The following is a 21507-nucleotide window of genomic DNA, read 5'->3' on the forward strand; positions in this document are numbered from 1 at the left end:
ATCTCTGACAGCCCATTCCAGACACTCACCACCCTTTTTGTGAAAAAATTGTCCCTCTGGACCCTTTTGTATCTCCCTTCTCACCTTACCCTGATGCCCTCTACAGTTAGGCTCCCCTACCATGGGGAAAAGGTGTTGGCTATCTACCTTCTCTATGTCTGTCATGATTTAATAGATCTCTGTAAAGTCACCCCTCAGTCTCCTACGCTCTCATCAATGCAATCTGTCCCTACAACTCAAACCTTCCAGTCCAGGTAGGATCCCAGTAAATCTTTTCTGCACTCTTTCTACTTTATTGATATCCTTCCTATAGTAGGGCAACCAGAACTGCATGCAGTGCTTCAAATGTGGCCTCACCAAAGTTTTGTACAGCTGCAACAAAACATCTCAGCTCCTGTACTCAATCCTCTGACTGATGAAAGGAGGGAAGAGAAACACGATGAGGTTTAGTGAGGAGTTCCAGAATCTCGGATCTTGACGACTGAAGGCAGGGCCTCCAGTGATTAAACAGTTAAAATTAGGGGTGTGTGCAAGGCCAGACTTTGATAATCGCTCTTTTTAAGTCCATTGGGATATTTTATTAGGTACAATGTAAATACATGAATGCTATTCTCAAATATAAGTGACCACCCTACATTTTGCTATTCTATTTAAATATTGGGCTTGTAAATATATTCTTGTGTTTTGGAATATGGAGCAATTTTCTTTTCTGACATCTCAGTGGCATGATTCTAGGCAGTAAAATTCAATATCAAAGCCATGACATGAAAATGCAACTGACCACCAATCCGACTAAATTACAGTTATCCATTAGAGTGTGAAAAATTTACAGTCACTAGTTATGTGAAAGCTAACTCACTTGTACTGCTGACAGCACCTGCTAAATGTAGTGAGGGACGCCCTGGCAGAAATCCAACAAAGTAATTTCACCAACATTTTTTAAAACCCTCAAACTGAGTTACGATTATCTATGACACCACTTGGTAAATCGAAATATGGAGAGACAAGGAATTTCAACAACTGGATGAGAAATCTAAAGTAAGGGTGATGCCAGCCCAGGAGTCAACATTGGGGTGGCACGGTGCTCAGTGATTTGCTCTGCTGCCTCACAGTGCCAGGGACCTGGGAGTTCAATTCTAGACTCGAGCAACTGTCTGTGTAGAGTTTGCACATTCTCTCTTTGTCTGTTTGGGTTTCCTCCAGGTGCTCCGGTTTCCTGCCACAGTCCAAAGATGTGCAGGTTCAGTGGATTGGCCATGCTAAATTGCCGATAGTGTCCAAGGATGTGCCGGCGAGGTGGATTAGCCATGGGAAATGTAAGGTTACAGGGTTATGCTAGCGGGGGGGGGGGGGGGGGTCTGGGCGGGATGCTCTTTGCAGGGTCGGCGTGGGCTCGATGGGCCAAATGGCCTGCTTCCACACTGTAGGGGATTCTCTGATAGGTCAGTGAACACAATGACAGATGAACAGTGTCTGGCAGGAGTTGGGATATAGACTGCAAAAAAAAGTTCAGGTTTATGGGAGGGTGAGGTGGGAGATCAGTTCAGACAGTATCGACATGGTTTGTGTCTCGAGTTAACGAGGACGAATGAGGGTTTCAGCAGCTGATGAACTGAGAAAGAGACAGGCAGTGCTATGGAGGCGAAACTGGTGAAGGAGAACTCATGGGGTTGGCTGACATTTGGGCCCATCAAGGATCAAGACAGCCTGTCAACATACAAAGCAGTTTCTTCAAGTAAATTATTTCAAGGGTATGTTGGTCTTAGTGCTTATCATGTTGATCTACTAGCAGAAGTAACAATAATGACATTTAGCATATTTTCTTTAAAATGTTCGTTATTGAGATAGTGACATCACTGGCAAGGCCAGATTTATTTTCCATCCTTAATTACTCCTGAGCCAGAAGTGATGGATAACCACCTCGTTCTGCTTTTGTCCATGTGGTCTGAGCACATATATAATGCTGCGAGAGAAGGAGTTCCAGGAATTTGACCCACTGACCACAAAGAAAGATTGATTTAATTCCAGGTCAGGATGATGAGTGGCTTGGAGGGGAACTTACAGGTGGTGATGTTACCAAATATCTAATGCCCTTTTCCTTCCAGGTGGTAGAGTTTATGGAGTTGGGAGGTGCGGTTTGAGAGGCATTGCTCAGACTTTTGAAGATAGGAGTTGGGACATCATGTTGAGGTTGCACAGGGCATTGGTGAGGCCTCTTCCGGAATAATGTGTCCAGTTCTGTGATAGGAAGAGTATTATTAAGCTGGAGAGGGTTCAGGAAAGATTACCTTCATCCCCCTCTGTCCACACATCAATGAATTCAATATACGTTGTGACGTCGAACTCTTCTTCCACCGCCTCCGCCTCCGAGCTTACTTTTTCAATTAAGATTCCCGCCCACCCTCCGAGGACCCCTTCACCTGCCTCCATCACACCCTATCCACCTGGACACACCATGCTGGTCTGTTACCCACCCTTGACCTCTTTATTTCCAACTGCTGCCAAGACATTAACCGCCTTAACCTATCTACCTCCCTTCCCCACTCCAACCTCTCACCCGCACAACGCGCAGCCCTCCACTCCCTCTGCTCCAACCCCAACTTCACCATCAAGCCAGCAGACAAGGGGGGGTGCAGTGGTAGTTTGGCACACTGACTTCTACACCGCTGAAGCCAGGCGCCAACTTGAAGACATCTCCTCCTATCACCCCCTTGACAATGATCTCACCTCCCATCACCAAACCATCATCTCCCAGACCATACACAACCGCAACACCTCAGGGGATCTCCAACCCACAGCTTCCAACCTCATAGTTTGGGAGCCCCGCATCACCCAATTCTAGCTCCTACCCAAGATCTATAAGCCTGACCACCCTGGCCAATCCATCATCTCAGTCTGCTCCTGTCCCACTGAATTCATCTCTACCTACCTCAACATTGTCCTATCTCCCCTGGTCCAGGAACTCTCCACATACGTTGTGGACACCACCCAAGCCCTCCACCTCCTCCAAGACTTTTGTTTTCCCGGCCCCCAATGCCTCATCTTCACCATGGATATCCAGTCCCTCTACACTTCCATCCGCCATGACCAGACCCTCCAAGCCCTCCTTTCTTCCTCTCCCAATGTCACCACTGACCATCTCATTCGTTTGGCTGAACTGGTCCTCACCCTCGATAATTTCTCCTTCAAATCCTCCCACTTCCTCTAGACTAAAGGGGTAGCCAGTGGCACCCGCATGGGCCCCAGCTATGCCTGTCTCTTTGTCGGCTACGTAGAACAGTCTATCTTCCAGAGTTACACCGGCACCATTCCCCACCTCTTCATCCACTACATTGATGACTACATCGGTGCCACCTCATTCTCCCATGAGGAGGTTGAACAGTTCATCAACTTCAGCAACTCATTCCACCCTGACCTTAAGTTCACTTGGATCATCTCTGACACCTGTCTCGCCTTCCTGGACCTCTCCATCTCCAACAACGGTGACCATCTTGACACTAACATTTTCCCGGGAGGACCAGTTCCACTACAGAACATACCAGATGGCCTCCTTCTTTAAAGACCGCAATTTTCCCTCCCATATGGTCAATGATGCTCTCTAATGCATCTCATCCACATCCTGCACCTCTGCCCTCAAACTCCACCCCTAACCTCAACCAGGCCAGAACCCCCCCCCCCAAGTCCTCACCTTCCATCCTGCCAACCTCCATATACATCGCATCATCCGCTGACATTTTCACCACCTACAAATGGACCCCACCACCAGAGATACATTTCCCTCCCCACCCCTATCTACTTTCCGTAAAGAACATTTCCTCCGTGACTGCCTGGTCAGGTCCACGCCCCCTAACAACCCACCTTCCCCTGCCACCGTGGGAATTGCAAAACCTGCACCCAAACCTCTACCCTCACCTCTGTCCAAAGGAGCTTTCCACATCCATCAAAGCCTCACCTGCACTTTCGCACATGTCATTTAGTGTATCCGTTGCTCCCGATGTGGTCTCCTCTACTTTGGTGAGACTGGCCGCCTACTCGCAGAATGCTTCAGAGAACATCTCCAGGACACTTCACCAACCAACCCCACTGCCCCATGGCCAAACATTTCAACTTCCCCTCCCACTCTGCCAAAGACATGTAGGTTCTAGGTCTCCTCCATCGCCACTCCCTCACCACCCGACGCCTGGAGGAAGAACACCTCATCTTCCGCCTTGAGACCCTCCAACCCCAGGGTATTAATGTGGATTTCACAAGTTTCCTCATTTCCCCTCCCCCCACCTTACCCCAGTTCCAACCTTCCAGCTCAGCACCATCCTCATGACCTGCCCTACCTGACAATCTCCCTTCCCACCTATCTACTCCACCCTCCTCTCCGACCTATCACCTTCACCCCCAACTCCATACACCTGCTGCACTCTCAGCTACCTTTCCCCAGCCCAAACCCGCTCCCATTTATCTCTCCACCCTTGAGGCTCCCAGCCTCATTCCTAATGAAGGGCTTTTGCCCGAAACATCGATTTTCCTGTTCCTCAGATGCCTGTTCCTCAGATGCTGCCTGACCTGCTATGCTTTACCAGCACCACTCTAATCTTGACTCAGATTTACCAGATTGTTGCCTGGATTGGGAGGTTTGAGTTATATGGAGATGCTGAATAGACGGGGACATTTTTCACTGGAGCACAGGAGGTTGAGGGGTGACCTTATGGAGGTTTATAAAATTGTGAGGGGCATAGATTAAGTGAATGTAAGATATCTTTCCCCTAGGATGGGACATTTCAACATGAAGGGGCATATTTTTATGGTGAGAGGAGAAAGATTTTCTAAATGACATTTGGGGCAATATTTTTACATAAAGTGAGGTTCATGTGTTGGATGCGGGTATGGTTAGAATGTTTAAAAGACATTTTGATAAATACATGAATAAGAAATGTTTGGAGGGATGTGGGCCAAGCCCAGACAGGTGGGACTAGTTTAGTTTGGGATTATGTTTCAATCATAGAATCCCTACAGTGTGGAAACAGACCATTTGGGCCAACAAGTCTACATTGACCCTCTGAAGAGTAATCCACTCAGACGCATTCCCTTACCCTATTACTCGAAATTTCCCCTGACTAATGCATCTAAACTACACATACCTGACTATCGGTAATTAAGCATAGCCAATTCACCAAACCTGCACATCTTTGGACTGTGGGAGGAATCTGGAGCACCTAGAAGAAACCCACGCAGACATGGGGAGAATGTGCAAACTCCACACAGACAGTCACCCGAGGCTGGAATCGAACCCGGGTCCCTGGTGCTGTGAGGCAGCAATCCTAACCACTGAGCCACAGTGCTGTGCAACTGAGCCACCATGCCACCCATGGATTGGCTGGACCAAAGAGTCTGTTTCCCTGCTGTACGATTCTGTCGACATCAACTCACCAATTGTAATATCACAGGAAGGTAAAGACACATTCTTCTTAAAAGCTGTCGTTGCCTGTCTCCTGTGTGACATGAATGTTATTTGCCACTAATCATCCCAAATGGTGATGATGATGAAAAATTCCCTGGATACACAAGTGAAAAGATTTCATTTTAAAAGAGAATATTTGTAGGAATAAAAAGCTGTTCTCTTTAAAAGTGACCTTGAACCTGTTAGATTGTTATTGAAAGCATAATTGGTTCATCCATGTCCCTTGGTGAATTAAACCTGTCATTCTTACCTGGCCTCGGGATATATGTGACTTCAGTCCCACAGTTGACTATTAGTTGCAATTCGAAGTAAGCTAGTGAGTCCAGGGAAACTAAGGATGGGCAATAAATGCCACCTTGGATGGCAAAACTCATATCCCAGAATGAATGTCAAAAGATCCAGTGTACAGATTTTCCATTGCACTACTCCCCATTTGAATAGTCCTTCTCCCAAACCTCTTCCAAATTTGGACATTTATCAAGTGGTATCATAGATAATCATAACTCTCTTTGAGGGTTTTTAGAAATGTTGGTGAAATTACTTTGTTGGATTTCTGCCAGGGCATCCCTCACTACATTTAGCAGGTGCTGTCAGCAGTACAAGTAAGTTAGCTTTCACATAACTAGTGACTGTAAATTTTTCACACTCTAATGGATAACTGTAATTTAGTCGGATTGGTGGTCAGTTGCATTTTCATGTCATGGCTTTGATATTGAATTTTACTGCCTAGAATCATGCCACTGAGATGTCAGAAAAGAAAAGCATGATAAAATTGTATTCCAAAACACAAGATATATCTACAAGCCCAATATTTAGATAGAATAGCAAACTGTGGGACGACCATTTATATTTGAGAATAGTGTTCCTGTATTTTAATTAAACCTTGAACATAATAAAATGTCCCAAAGGACTTAACAAGAGTGATTATCAAATTAAGTGTGACATTTAAACTCTAAAGAATGATTCTGGCCGACCATGAAAGATAGGATCAGAAGTAGGCCATTCGACCCTTTGAGACTGCTCTGCCATTCGACCCTTTGAGACTGCTCTGCCATTCGACCCTTTGAGACTGCTCTGCCATTCAATGAGGTCATGGCTGACCTGATAATCCTCAATATTGCAGCCTACCCAGCTTCTCCTTATAACTCAAAGCTCCCAATCCTGACAACATATGCTTTCCCCATATCCCTTGTTTCCCTTACTGATTTAAAAATCTCTGTCTCAGACATAAATATTCTCAAGGACCCATCCTCAACAGCCCTCTGTGGTAAAGAATTTCCCAGATTCATTACTCTTTGAGAGAAGGAGTTGTTCCTCATCTCTGCCTTCAATGGGTGACCCTTCACTCTGAGATTATATCCTCTGGTCCAAGACACAAGGGGAAAGAACTTCACCATACCTACCCTGTCAAAGTCCCGAAAGGTCTTGTGCTTCTATAAGTTCTCTCGTCACTCTTCCAAACTCTGATACCGGCCTAGTCTACTCAACCGCTCCTCATAAAATCCCTCCGTACCCAGGACCAACATGGTGAAGCCTCACTGGACAGCTTCCAATGTAAATATAGCTTCCTCAGGTAAGGGAACCAAACTGCTTGGTATTTCAGGTGTGGTCTATCTAGCTCTGGATTAGTGGTGCTGGAAAAGCACAGCAGTTCAGGCAGCATCCGAGGAGCAGTAAAATCGACATTTCGCGCAAAAGCCCTTCATCAGGAATACAGGCAGAGAGCCTGAAGAGTGGAGAGATAAATGAGAGGAGGGTGGAGGTGGGGAGAAAGTAGCATAGAGTACAATAGGTGAGTGGGGGAGGGGGTGAAGGGGATAGTTCAGGGAGGAGGGTGGAGTGGATAGGTGGGAAAGAAGATAGGCAGGTAGGACAAGTCATGGGGACAGTGCTGAGCTGGAAGTTTGGAACTAAGGTGAGGTGGAGGAAGAGGAAATGAGGAAACTGTTGAAGTCCACATTGATGTCCTGGGGTTGATGTGTTCCAAGGCGGAAGATGAGGCATTCTTCCTCCAGGCGTCGGGTGGTGAGGGAGCAGTGGTGAAGGAGGCCCAGGACCTCCGTGTCCTCAGCAGAGTGGGAGGGGGAGTTGAAATGTTGGGCCACAGGGCAGGTGTGGTTGATTGGTGCGGGTATCCCAGAAATGTTCCCTAAAGCGTTCTGCTAGGAAGCATCCAGTCCCCCCAATGTAGAGGAGACCGCATCGGGATACAATAAATGATTTTGGTGGATGTGCAGGTGAATCTTTGGTGGATGTGGAAGGCTCCTTTAGGGCCTTGGATAGAGGTGAGGGAGGAGGTGTGGGTGCAGGTTTTGCAATTCCTGCAGTGGCAGGGGAAGGTGCCAGGACGGGAGGGTGGGTTGTATGGGGGCGTGGACCTGACCAAGTAGTCACGGAGGGAACGGTCTTTGCGGAAGGTGGAAAGGGGTGGGGAGGGAAATATATCCCTGGTGGTGGGGTCTATTTGGAGGTGGCGGAAATGTCGGCGGATGATTTGGTTTATGCGAAAGTTGGTAGGGTGGAAGGTGAGCACTAGGGGCGTTCTATCCTTGTTATGGTTGGAGGGGTGGAGTCTGAGGGCGGAGGTGTGGGATGTGGACGAGTTGCGTTGGAGGGCATCTTTAACCACGTGGGAAGGGAAATTGCGGTCTCTAAAGAAGGAGGTCATCTGGTGTGTTCTGTGGTGGAACTGGTCCTCCTCCTGGGAGCGATACGGCGGAGGCGGAGGAATTGGGAATACGGGATGACATTTTTGCAGGAGGTAGGGTGGGAAGAGGTGTAATCCAGGTAGCTGTGGGAGTCGGTGGGTTTGTAAAAAATGTCGGTATCAAGTCAGGTCGTCATTAATGGAGATGGAGAGGTCCAGGAAGGGGAGGGAGGTGTCAGAGATGGTCCAGGTAAATTTAAGGTCAGGGTGGAATGTGTTGTTGAAGCTGATGAATTGCTCAACCTCCTCGCGAGAGCACGAGGTGGCGCCAATGCAGTCTTCAATGTAGCGGAGAAAGAGGTGGGAAGTGGTGCCGGTGTAATTATGGAAGATGGACTGTTCTACGTAGCCAACAAAGAGACAGGCATAGCTGGGGCCCATACGGGTGCCCATGGCTACCCCTTTTGTCTGGAGGCACCTTGTATAATCTTTGCAAGATTTCACTTTTTTTTTCTGTTTTGCTTTGAGATTTCCAGCATGTACAGTTCTTTATCAGTTTTGTGGCAAGCCAAATGTTACGTTTGTGATTGTTAAGTATAATGATTATGTATGAATAGATAGAGTGGATGTTTTAGGTCTATTTTCCTATTTCCTTTGTGTACGAGTGACTTTGTCAAATATCTAGCAGGTAAGTCTGTCGACTGGCAAAGCACATTTTCAAAAGTAGCCCCGTATAAAGAACAAAGAAAAATGCAGCACAGGAACAGGTCCTTCGGCCCTCTCAGCCTGCGCTGATCCAGATTCTCTATCTAAATCTGCTGCCTATTTTCCAAAGGATCCCTCTGCATCCTGCCCATTCATGTATCTGCCTAGATACATCTTAAATGATACTATCGTGCCTGCCTGTACCACCTCCACTGGCAATGCGTTCCAGGCACCCACTACCCTTCGCGTAAGTAACTTTCCACGCATATCTCCCTTAAACATTTCCCCTCTCACTTTGAACTCATGACCCCTAGTAATTGAGTCCCCCACTCTGGAAAAAGGTTTCTTGCTATCCACCCTGTTTATACCTCTCGTGATTTTGTAGACCTCAATCAGGTCCCTCCTCAATCGTCATCTTTCTAATGAAAATAATTTTAATCTAATCAACCTCTCTTCATTGCTAGTGCCCTCCAAACCAGGCAACATCCTAGTGAACCCCCTCTGCACCCTCTCCAAAGCATCCACATCCTTATGATAATGTAGCAACCAGAGCTGTACGTAGTATTCCAAATGTGGCCAAACCAATGTCTTATAGAACATGATGTGCCAACTCTTACTATCCCGGCTGATGAAGGAAAACAAGCCATATGCCTCCTTAACCACTGTGCTGACCTGTGTTGTCACCTTCAGGGTACAATGGACCTGAACACCCAGATCTCTCTGTACATCAATTTTCTCCAGGACTTTTCCATTTACTGTGTAGTTTGCTCTTGAATTGGATCTGCCAAAATTCATCACCTCACATTTGCCCGGATTGAATTCCATCTGCCATTTCTCTGCCCAACTCTCCAATCTATCTATATTCTACTATATAATCTGGTCAGGTGAATTGGCCATGCTAAATTGCCCGTAGTGTTAGGTAAGGGGTACATGTAGGGGTATGGGTGGGTTGCGCTTCGGCGGGTCGGTGTGGACTTGTTGGGCCGAAGGGCCTGTTTCCACACTGTAAGTAATCTAATCTAATCTACTCTAATCTGACAGTCCTCTTCACTATCTGCTACACTATCCAACCTTAGTGTCATCTGTAAACTTGCTCATCAGATCACCTATACCTACCTCCACATCATTTATGTATATCACAAACAAGAGTGGTCCCAGCACAGATCCCTGTGGAAAACCACTGGTCACAGTTCTCCATTTTGAGAAACTCCCTTCCACTACTACTCCGTCTCCTGTTGCCCAGCCAGTTCTCTATCCATCTAGCTAGTACACCCTGGACCCCATGAAACTTCACTTTCTCCATCAGCCTACCATGGGGAACCTTATTAAACGCCTTACTGAAGTCCATTTAAATGACATCTACAGCCCTTCCCTCATCAATTAACTTTGTCACTTCCTCAAAGAATTCTATTAAGTAGGTAAAACTATGACCTTTCCTGCACAAAACCATGTTGGCTATCACTGATAGGCCCATTTTCTTCCAAATGGGAATAGATCCTATCCCTCAGTATCTTCTCCAGCAGTTTCCCTACCACTTACATGAGGCTCACTGGACTATAATTACCTGGATTATCCCTGCTACCCTTCTTAAACAAGGGGACAGCATTAGCAATTCTCCAGTTCTCCAGGACCTCACCCTGTTCAAAGATGCTACAAAGATATCTGTTAACTCTCAAAATTCAAAGTTTTATTTTGATCAGGCCCCAAAAGCAAGCAGGTAGAAAGACAAAATCCCTGAGCCACCTGCTTCTGGTTTTAAGAGAATTGAGGGGGACTGTTCTGCCCGACAGGCAAGTAAGATAATTAGCCAGAGCCCAGGAAGGACTGGGGATGCCTCTTTGTTCGAGAATGAGTTATATACCTTGAATACCACTCTGCATCGAGCCTGAATCACCACAGCCTGTCCAGAGACTGTCCGCACAGCATTAGTATCATGAAATGTCACACTGCAAACATCTAGACAACTGAGGTAACTGACCCCACAGCCGTACCCAGCTACTCTGTCAATGCAATTGCCAGGTGGTAAAGCTAATGAATAAATTTGGAGATATCCCGCTGTTAAACATGGCAGAACCCGCAAGAAGCCTGGTCTCCCATTCAAAATTCTTTCACTCTATTCCTAGCACTGAGTATATATTAAGCCCAATGCTTTTTTATGTGTTTTGCTCACTGAGTGGCATTAACACTGTGGAAACAATTGCTCAACCTCCTTCACTTATTCCATGATGAGGCATTTTACTATCCAGTGCGAGGCCATTCAGCCCATTGTGTCTGTACTGGCTGTGTGAAATAGTCACCTACTTCGTCCCATTTTCCCACTCTTTGCCTTTTATTATCTTTTTAAATACTTAACTAACCTCCTCTTCAAAACTTCTGTTGAAATGATTTCTAGTGTCCTTTCAGAAAGCACATTCCAGACAAGAACAACTTATGTTTAAAAAATAAACAAAAATTCTCCTTGTCTCTCCCTCTCGTTCTTAAACGGAATTAAGGATCTCTGTCCTCTGATTACCATCCCTTGCCAGTGGGAGCCAGTTTCTTTTTTATTTGCTCTATCAGAACTCCTCATTATTTGGAATGTCTCCATTAATTCTCCTCTTATTGGTTCAGAAAAGATTTACAAGTATGTGGCTGGGATTGGAGGGAGAGACTGAGTAGGCTGGGGCTATTTTCCCTGGAATGTTGGAGGCTGGAAGGGTCTTCATATAGGTTTGTAAGATCATGAGGGGCATAGATAGGGTGAAGAGCCAAGGTCTTTTTCCCAGGATAGGGGAGTCCAAAACTAGAGGGCATGGGTTTAAGGTGAGAGGAAAAAGATTTAAAAGGGACCTGAGGGGCAACCTTTTCACGCAGAGGGTGGTGCGTGTATGGAATGAGCTGCCATAGGAAGTGGTGGAGGCTGGTACAATCACAACATTTAAAAGGCATCTGGATGGGTATATGAATAGGAAGGGTTTGGAGGGATATGAGCCAAATGCTGGCAAATGGGACTAGATCAGTTTAGAATATCTGGTTGACATGGATGAGTTGGACCGAAGGATCTGTTTTCACTCTGTACATCTCTATGACTGTTATTGTTTTCAACTCAAATAAGAATGAATCAGCTTCTCCAGTTATTACTTATAACTGCATTCCATTATCCCTGGTACAATCCTTGTAAATCTTCGCGTAACCTCAGAATTGTTGTAAAATTTATTGAATCGGTGTATTATTTTCAGGTTATAGTATTTGAAGTATGTATGTTGGTGAACTGTATCGTCTTTTCTCTGCAGATGTTTCATGAAGATGCAGCTGGTGGATGGCAGCTGGTAGCAGTAGACATGAATAAGCCCCAAGGTAGAGCCCCAGCATGCTTGCAGGTATGACTGCAATTTGTGTTTAATAAATGTGTAGTTCCTCTCAAATTAAGATTTTTGAAATAAAGTCTGTTATTAGCAATAACAGTTTGCATTTGTTTAGTGACTTTAACATAGTGAAACTTCCCAAGATACGTCACAGGAGTAATTTTGAAAGAAAATTTGGGACAGCACCACAGAAGGGGCTATGAAGGCAGGTTAAAGTTTGGTCAAAAGTGTTCAGGAGGGACTCCGAGAAGGAAACAGCAAAGTGAAGGGGTTTGGAGGAAACCTTAAAGCTTGAAGCATGCAGTAAGGCAAACAAATAATGTCTGTACTATTAAATATGTATTAAATAATTTGAAACCAGTAGGAATGCATATTGTGTAAATTGTTGTCTCTGGGAGGAAGTTTTGTGCTGTGAATGTCTCCACATTGCTTCTCAGTATTCTCCGTGATCAGCGATGGGAGTTGAGTTGTTGAAGAAAGAACTGAATTCTGCTAGTTTTTCTCTTTATTGCATAGAATTGTACAGCACAGAAGGAAACCATTGGACCATTGTGTCTGTTCCAGCTCTTTGAATGAACTCTCCAATTAATCCCAATCCCCCTGCTTTTTCCCTTTTGGTGAAACCCTGCAATGTTTCTCCTTGCTGAATAATTATCCAATTGTCTTTTGAATGTATTGTTTGAAATCTGCTTCTATCACTAGATCAGGCAGCCCATTCCAAAACACAACAGACTTGAAGGAAAAACTTTTAGCATCAGTAAGTAGGTAGATCCAGGGAAATCCTCACTTTTAACAGCCTGTTGTTAGTAAGTTGTCCACCTAATAATCTTTTTCTCCCTTTCTTTTCATTTTAGAAAAGCTATCCATTATCACCAATTTTCCAATCCTTTCACAAATGATCATTCAGTGCTTTTGGAGTTTTAATATTTTATTCAAGGTCGAAATTTTCGTATTATACCAAATGTACAGCACAGCAAGTGGCCATTTGGCCCAGCTGGTCCCTGTCACAGCTTTATACTTCAAATAAGCCCTTTGCATCGCTGTTCATCTCACCTTACCCACATATCCATCCATTGAATTCTCCTTCATGTTGATCTAGCTTTCCCTTAAATACTTCTATGCTATTGCTATTCATATGAACATATGATTTAGGATCAGGGAGAGGTCATTTTGTCCATTGACCCCGTTTCGCCAATTAGCTGATCTGATTGCTGCCTCAACTCCACATTCTGGCCTACCACCATTAATCTCTGACTCTTCTGTTAGTTGAGAAACTATCTATCTCTGCCTTAAAACTGTTCAGTGACTCTGGCTGTGACACCATCTGAATAAGAGATTTTCACAGACTCGCTGGCCCTTCTCTTATTTCTGCCTTAAATTGGGTGCGCTTAATTTTTAAACCATGCTTTCTAGTTCTAGTCTTTCTAGTAAGGGGAAACATCCTTTCAGCATCCACCTTTCAAGTCTCCTCAGGATCTTGTGTTTCAATAACATGATTGATCATGGCGAGGTTTGAGAAGATTTGTAGCTCAGGTTGAGGTTCTGGATGTAGGTTTGTTCACCGAGCTGGAAGGTTCATTTCCAGACGTTTCGTTACCCTACTAGGTAACATTTTCAGTGGGTCTCAGGTGAAGCACTGTACATGATGTGTTTGGGTTTCTTTGAGTTGTTGATGTCATTTCATGTTCTTTTTCTCAATGGGTGGTAGATGGGGTCTAACTCGATCTGTTTGTTGATAGAGTTCTGGTTGGAATGCTATGCTTCTAGGAATTCTCCTGCATGTCTCTGTTTGGCTTGTCCTAGGATGGATGTGTTGTCCCAGTCGAAGTGATGTCCTTCCTTATCTGTATGTATGAATACTAGTGAGAGAGGGTCATGTCTTATTGTGGCTAGTTGATGTTCATGTATCCTGGTGGCTAGTTTTCTGCCTGTTTGTCCAATGTAGAGTTTGTTACAGTTCTTGCACAGTATTTTGTAAATGACATTAGTTTTGCTTGTCTGTATAGGGTTCATTAGTGGCTGTTTTAGTGTGTTGGTGGGTTTGTGGACTATCATGATGCAAAGGGGTCTGAGTAGTCTGGCAGTCATTTCCAAGATGTCTTTGATGTAGAGGAGAGTAGTTAGGGTTTCTGGACATGTTTTGTTTGCTTGTTTGGATTTGTTGCTGAGAAATCAACGGACTGTGTTCATTCGGTACTCATTCTTTTTGAATACACGGTATAGGTGATTTTCCTCTGCGTAGATCTCTGTGCTGCAGTGTGTGTTGGCTCGTTGACATAATGTTCTGATGCAGCTTCGTTTGTGGATGTTGGGATGATTCTGTAGTTCAATATTTGGACTGTATGTGTTGTTTTCCTGTATATACTGGTTTGAAGTTGCCCATTGGCTGTTCACTCTACTGTGACATCCAGAAATGGCGGTTTGTTGTTGTTTACCTCCTCTTTAGTGAACTTTATGCCAGTAAGGGTATTATTGATGGTCTTGAAGGTTTCCTCTAATTTCCAACCAGAACTTTATCAACAAACACATCGAGTTAGACCCCAACTACCACCCCCTGAGAAAACGAACAGGAAATGACATCACCACAGGAAATGCCATCACTACAGGAAATTACATTGCCAACCCAAAGAAGCCCAAACATATAAATAGAAATCAGGAATCATTATAGTGCTTCACCTGAGGCCCACTGAAAATGTTACCTAGTAGGGTGATGAAATGTCTGGAAATGAACCTTCCAGCTCAGTGAGCAAACCTACATCCATGATCGATCATGCTTCTAAACGCCAACAGATAGGGACCCAAACTGTTCAGCCTTTCTACGTACCATAACTCGCCTTCCATCCCAGTTGTCAATCAAGGGTACCTTCTCTAAATTGTTTCTAACATATTTATATCCTTTCTTAAAGAGAAGACCAAAATTACACATGGTATTCTCAGGTGGTCTCCTAATGCTCCGTACAACTGTAACAAAACTTCCCTACTTTTACATTTAATTCCCCTTGAAATAAAAAACAACATTCCATTTGCCTTCCTAATCACTTGCTGTACTTGCATGCTAATGTATTATACATATGGTAGGGTATGTAATATAATGCTTTTCTTCCGACCAAAGTGGTCAAGTTTACATTTTCCCATAGTATAGGTCATCTATCATTTTCTTTTGTCCCACCCACTTAATCTAGCTCTATCTCTTTGCAGACTATTATGCCCTCTTCAAAACTTACCCTTCAATCTATCTTTGTCTCATCATAGATTCACTTTCTTCATCCAAGTTATTGATATGATTTATAAATATTTGAGGACCCAAAACTACTCCTTGGGGTAGTCATCTTGCCAACTTGAAAATGATCCATTTATGCCTACTCTGGTTTGTGTTAGCTAACCAGTTCTCAATCTATGCTAGCACTCAATATTCTTTCAGTTTTTGTAGTAATCTTTGATGCAACATCTTGACAAGTGCCTTCTGGAAATCTACATATAGCACATCCACAGGTTCCCATTCATCCACATGTTTTGTGCTTCCTCAAAGAACTCCAATAAATAAGTTAAATATGATTAGCCTTTCAAAACCAGGTTAACTCTGAACATTTTGGATTCATATTTTTGAAGTATGGTACTATAATCACCTTGGTAATTTTTAGTAGTTTTCCTGGTGTTAAACTAACTTATCTGTAGTTTCACACTTCCTATTTCTTTGAATTTGCAATTAATGGGACCATCCCAAAATTCAGGGAATTTTGGAAAATTAAAGCCAATGTATCCAGGATCTTCACAGCCACCTTTACACCCTAAGAGGAAGTCTATCAGAATCCAAGGCCTCGTCAGCATTTAGTTCTAATAATTTCTTCAGTATACTTTTTCTGGTGATTGTAATTATTTTAGGCTCCTTTCCTTTCACCCCCCCACCCCCAATTCACCCCCAATGGTATTTATTTCCTTTGAAAAGAAGATAGTGACAAGACATCTGTTTAATTCATCTGCTATTTCCTTATTTTCCATTATTAATTCCTCATATCCATGCTCTAGAGGTCTAACAGTAACTTATTTTCTTTTTAGATGTATCAGATCTCATTGATTAGCTGGAAATCAAGACTACTATTCTCTGAATCATCACAAAAGTTAAAGATTTTCTGAAAATATGTAAAGTTGCCCAATTTACTTATAATTTTGGACGAATGTTAGAAGAAAATACAGACCAAGTTTCCATAGTTACCAAGGATTGTGTTACAACACAAAAGCAAACCTTTTCTGTTAATTAACCTAACACCCAGAAAAGCTTGCCTTGTAATCTGTTAAAATATGAGTGACAGAGAACTCCTAAATTCCACTATTTACAGAAAGTAATATCAATTTACTTTTTACTCTAAAAGAGAACATTAAACAAAAAAATTCATAAATGTAAGCCCCCCTTTCTCCTAACTGCTTACTCTCTGACTCCAACTCTATAACAATATGCTGTTCCAATAAGATATTTATTAAAATTACATTTGATTAATCTCAAAATCACACAGTCTTTGTCCTCCCTACTGTCTTCAGGTTTCCTGCTGCTCATCTCCTTGGGTCATTTCCTTTATTTTTACTGTGAGTATATTTCACATGAAAAAATACCTTTGTTACAGAGTGTTTTTTAAATTTCTTTGACAGCAAGATGTTACATGGGCAATTAGTTCTCCAGCAGTTTTCTTCTCTCCAGCAGTTGTTCCCTGACCAATTTTCAAATGTCTTCATTCATATACTCCCAACATTGAATCGTCTCTTTGGTTCGATGTTGGCAAAACAATAAATTCAAACTCAATTGGGTCTTAGTATCCTGGGGTATCATCTAAACTGATTGGTTCAATTCAAATTGTTGTCAAAACAGCAACCAAAACTCAGATATCTATTTTCCAGCCAAATGTCACATATTTTCAAATTTCCAGTACACTCTGGGACTGCCATCTAGTCATATACACAGGTGCTTGTAATCTCTCAGTTCAGAACAGCATTCTCTCTCCCTTAAAGGTTTAGTACGTGCCTTCAACTTCATAACAATTGCTACTTATTTAAAATAAATAGATTATGGCTACATATAAAGAACTAAATTATATTCTAACCCCTTATAAAACTCCTCCTGCATCCACATACAGACAGGCACATACGGGCAAAAAAAAAACATTTATGCTGTGGTTGCAGGGAAAGACTAGGAAGGCAGATCAATGATCCATGTCCACAGAGTTGACTGAGATTATTCCTTAACTTATCAGGACTTGCTTGTCATTGATCTCTTTCTTCCAGGTATTTTCTGTTTACAATAGGCCCAGAGCAACTTATTCAAAACTTATAAAATTTCTAACTTATTGGTCAAACACAACAGCTTACTGCAACTAATGAGGGAAAATAAGGCTTTCTTCAGGCTTTAGGTGTTGTTTACTGCCGAGAGAATGACACCACTCCCCTATTCAGAGGTCCAAAGGCTTTTGAACATATTGTTCACAGTCCCAAGCCATTCATCTATCTAGGAGTGAAACACACAGTTGTTGGAAGCAGAAGGCTTTTGCTATTAATACTGAGCACCAGTACACAGACAATTCAGCGACTTGTTGCCAGCAGAATCTCCCTCATACACCTGGTTCCTGCCTCCTGGTTACAGCTCGTTTACAGTAACCATCGCCATCTCTACTTGAACAAGTAAACAGCAATGAGTGTCAGTAACCAGATTTTTAAAAGTGCAGCAATCCTTTCCACAATCCTTGATTTTATAATAGACCTTTCCCATTTTAAATACAGAAAGTTATAAATATATAGTATAGTATATATATATATAAAATATATATATATCTGTAGAAACTCTTACTATCATTTTTAAAATTTCCAGCTAGCTTTCTCTTCTAATGTAATTTGTTCTTCCTTGTTAACCTTTATAGTCACCTTTTACTGTTCTTCATATTCTGCTGAATCTTCTGGCCTCTCACACATCTTTGCACAATTATATACTCTTTTATTTAGTTTGATGTTACTATTTTTAACTTCTTTATTTTGCTACAGATATGATGTCTTAGACTATTTCTTAATCACTGGAATGTATTTTCTGACTATTCTGAAATAGCTTCTTAAGTGTCTGTTACTGCATCTCAAACTTATCCCTTAGCCTATTTTCCTGGTTCACTTTAGCCTGTTTACTCGTCATGCCCTAATAACTGTCTTAAGTTTACACACCAGTCTTAAATAGACTCTTCTCTCCCTCAGACTAAATATGAAATTCTGTCATGTTATGATTCCTGCTACTGAGCAGTGTAGATGCTATGAGGCCATTGCTGAGTCTTATCACATTCTCCATAACAGATCTAGAACAGTTGATTTTAAGAACATACTATTCTATGAAACTGATTCGAAGCCCCTCCAAGAATTCCTCATCCTGGCTACCTTTGCCAATCTGATTAATTTTGTGTGTAGATTTGTAGATAAAAATCACTGTATCTTTCTCACAACCCCTTCCCCCCCCCCCCCCCCCCCCCCCATTATGTCTTCTTGTGTACCCTATCTATAGTGTCATTATTGTTAGGATGAGAGTTTGCTTTAAACCATATCCACAAGTATTTACCTTTTACTGTTAATCATCTCTTCGCAAATTGATTCGATATATTGACCTCCAGAACCAAGATATTTTCTCTCTACTATAGCAATGTCATCATTAATTACAGCTATCCTTCCAACTTTTCCTACCTTCTTTCTTTCCTGAATGTCATGTATCCTTGAATTATCATGACTATGTCCTTGTCATCTTGCAGTCATGACTCTGGAATGGCCATCAGAACCTATATATTTGTTTCTATTAGTGCTATCAATTGATCTGCTATGGTATCAATACTTACATGCATTCAGATACAGAGCCTTTTGATGTATTCATTTCAATCAGTTTTTGAGTAGGGAGTTCCCTAGACTTAACCCTCTCTGGATAAAGAGGCTTCGCCTGAGTTCCCAACTGGATTTATTAGTGAATCTTTTATATTGATGGCTACTAGTTTTGATATCCACAGTGGAACCATCATCTCAATTTCTGACTTATCGAAATATGGGTGCAGCATTGAGCAGATTGAGATTTGAGTTGCATTAGATTTATCAAATGGAAACTTTCCACTGACATTGTTGGTTTAATTAAGATAATGAGACATGACTGGCGGAGGATGGGGAGGTAGTATGAAGCCAAGCATATCAGCAAGGTCAAAAATGGAATAAAATGCATGTTGATGTTATGGGGGAATATTTTCTGAGGCATCTTCATTATTATATTCAATTGGGTAGCTTTGGATTCTGAAAAATAGCCTGTGGTTACTTTTGCACAAGACAGCATGAATCTATCTAATTTATTCTTGTAAACGTAATTGTGCTGATGCAATTACGCTCTGTCAGTTTATGTTGCAGTTCTATAAATTTAATCAACTTCAGAAGAAAAACTTAAAAATAAATTCCAAATTGGTGATTTGCTTTGATCTTCACTGCACTCGCCATCTATTTAACGTCCTCTCAATTTTACCTTAAGGTATTACAGTCACCGCACGTTCAGAAAAACACCCAAATGCAATAATCTTAGTGAGTCCTCATTCTGGAGAAGCTGTCTGAGCCATTGCCAGTATTTTCAGTTTCCAGTATTTTCTGCTTTTAGTTCAGATTTCCAGCTCTTGTAAAGTTTTCTTTTAATGCTGTAGTTAACAATAATGATTCATGAATTTTTTTGTGTCAATTTGGTAACTGTAAGCAGTATATACCCAACGTTAGCAATGATAAATTGATGGTCTTCAGATTGAACAGAACTTACAGCAAAGAAAGGATTCAGTTGACCCATGTTGGTGTTTATTCTTCACGCGTGGCCTATTCCATTCACTTTAATATATCTTGAGCAAATGCTTCTATTCCTTGCTCAATTGTGTCTTTATTTAGATTCCCCATAAATGTGTCTAAGTTATTTACTTTAATCATTCTCTGTGGTAGCAACTTCCACATTATCACCACGCACAGACTCAAAGCATTGTTATAATGCATGAATCTGTTCGGCCCATTGTTTTTGCACTGGCTATCTGAATGAGCATTATGATTTTGTGTCATTCTCCTGCCTTTCTGCTGTGGCATATTTTCCATTCAAATGACCATCTATTACTCTCTTGATTGCCTGAATTGAACCTTCTTCCTCTATACTCACCAGTGTGTTCCAGTTCTGGTCTCCCTCACAAATGAAAGCACCATTTTCTCCATTAAAAGCCTGTTAACCCTTCTGTGATTTAAAAAATCTCTATTGGGTCATCCCCCTCAATCTTCTCATTTCCAGTCTGTTCAGCCTCTATGGTTATAACCTCCCAGTCATTTTTGGATTTCAGAGACTGGGGTAGATATCATTCTAGATTAGAGTGGTGCTGGAAAAGCACAGCAAATCAGGCAGCATCCAAGGAGCAGTAAAATCGACGTTTCGGGCAAAAGCCCTTCATCAGGAATCTTACCTAGTAGATATCATTCTCACATTAAACAGTGAGCTGGTTGTTCATATTGGAATGGGGAGATTTACTAGACCAGTACCATGGATCAGTTGTCAGAAAAGCAGACAGTACTGAAGTCATCATTTGGCCCATTGAGTCTACACTGACAAAACTGCTCTAATCTACATATGTCCTGCTTTCCAGCACTTGGCCCATAGCTTTGAATGTCATGACATTTCAATTGCTCATCCAGGTATGTTTTAAAGGATGTGAAGTTTCCTGCTTCAACTTCCCTCCCAGGTAGTGGCATTCCAGATTCCCCCCACCTTCTGACTGTAAAGAAAATGTCCTCAAATCCCACCTAAACCTCCTGCCTTTTACCATAAACTTTTGCCCTTTTGTTATTGACCCTTAAGGGGAGCAGCTGCTTTCTATCCACTCTATCCATGCCCCTCATAATTGTATGGCCTTCAATCAGGTCCCCTGTCAGATCTCTCTGCACTGAAGACAGCAACCCAAATATATTCAGCCTCTCTTTACATCCAAACCATCCCAGACAGTAACTCCAACATAATCTCCCTGCTCTTATATTCTATGCCATAACTGTTAAAGGCAGGTGTCCCTGTTCCTTCTTACCTTTCCTATTGACCTGTCCTACCACCTTCAGGGAACTGTAGACAAGCACCCCAAGATCCCTCTCTTCTTCTGAGCTTCCTAATCTGCTACCATCGAGTGAGTATTCCCTTGCCTTGTTATTTCTTCCAAAGTGCATCACCTCATACATATCAGCATTAAATTCCGTCTGCTCAACTGGCCAAGATAGCCTCCTGTAACCCAGTATCTTCTTCCTTACTGTCAACCACCAGCCAATCACCAGCATACTTCTTATCATCCTCCCCTATATTTTCTTCT

The 21507-nt window shown here is 42.6% G+C and overlaps 1 protein-coding gene across 5 annotated transcripts in view; it reads left to right on the forward strand.

The window, feature by feature from the left end:
• Window positions 1-21507, forward strand: part of nalcn (sodium leak channel, non-selective) — a 284414-nt gene that overhangs the window by 54044 nt on the left and 208863 nt on the right. For all 5 annotated transcript variants that reach the window (XM_043691273.1, XM_043691274.1, XM_043691275.1 and 2 more), the window contains one exon: window positions 12077-12163. In XM_043691273.1, coding sequence (XP_043547208.1) covers window positions 12077-12163 — 87 coding nt within the window. The remainder of the gene's footprint in view (window positions 1-12076; window positions 12164-21507) is intronic.

The sequence above is a fragment of the Chiloscyllium plagiosum genome, chromosome 6 (genome assembly GCF_004010195.1).
Source record: "Chiloscyllium plagiosum isolate BGI_BamShark_2017 chromosome 6, ASM401019v2, whole genome shotgun sequence".
In the NCBI taxonomy this organism is placed as follows: Eukaryota; Metazoa; Chordata; class Chondrichthyes; order Orectolobiformes; family Hemiscylliidae; genus Chiloscyllium; species Chiloscyllium plagiosum.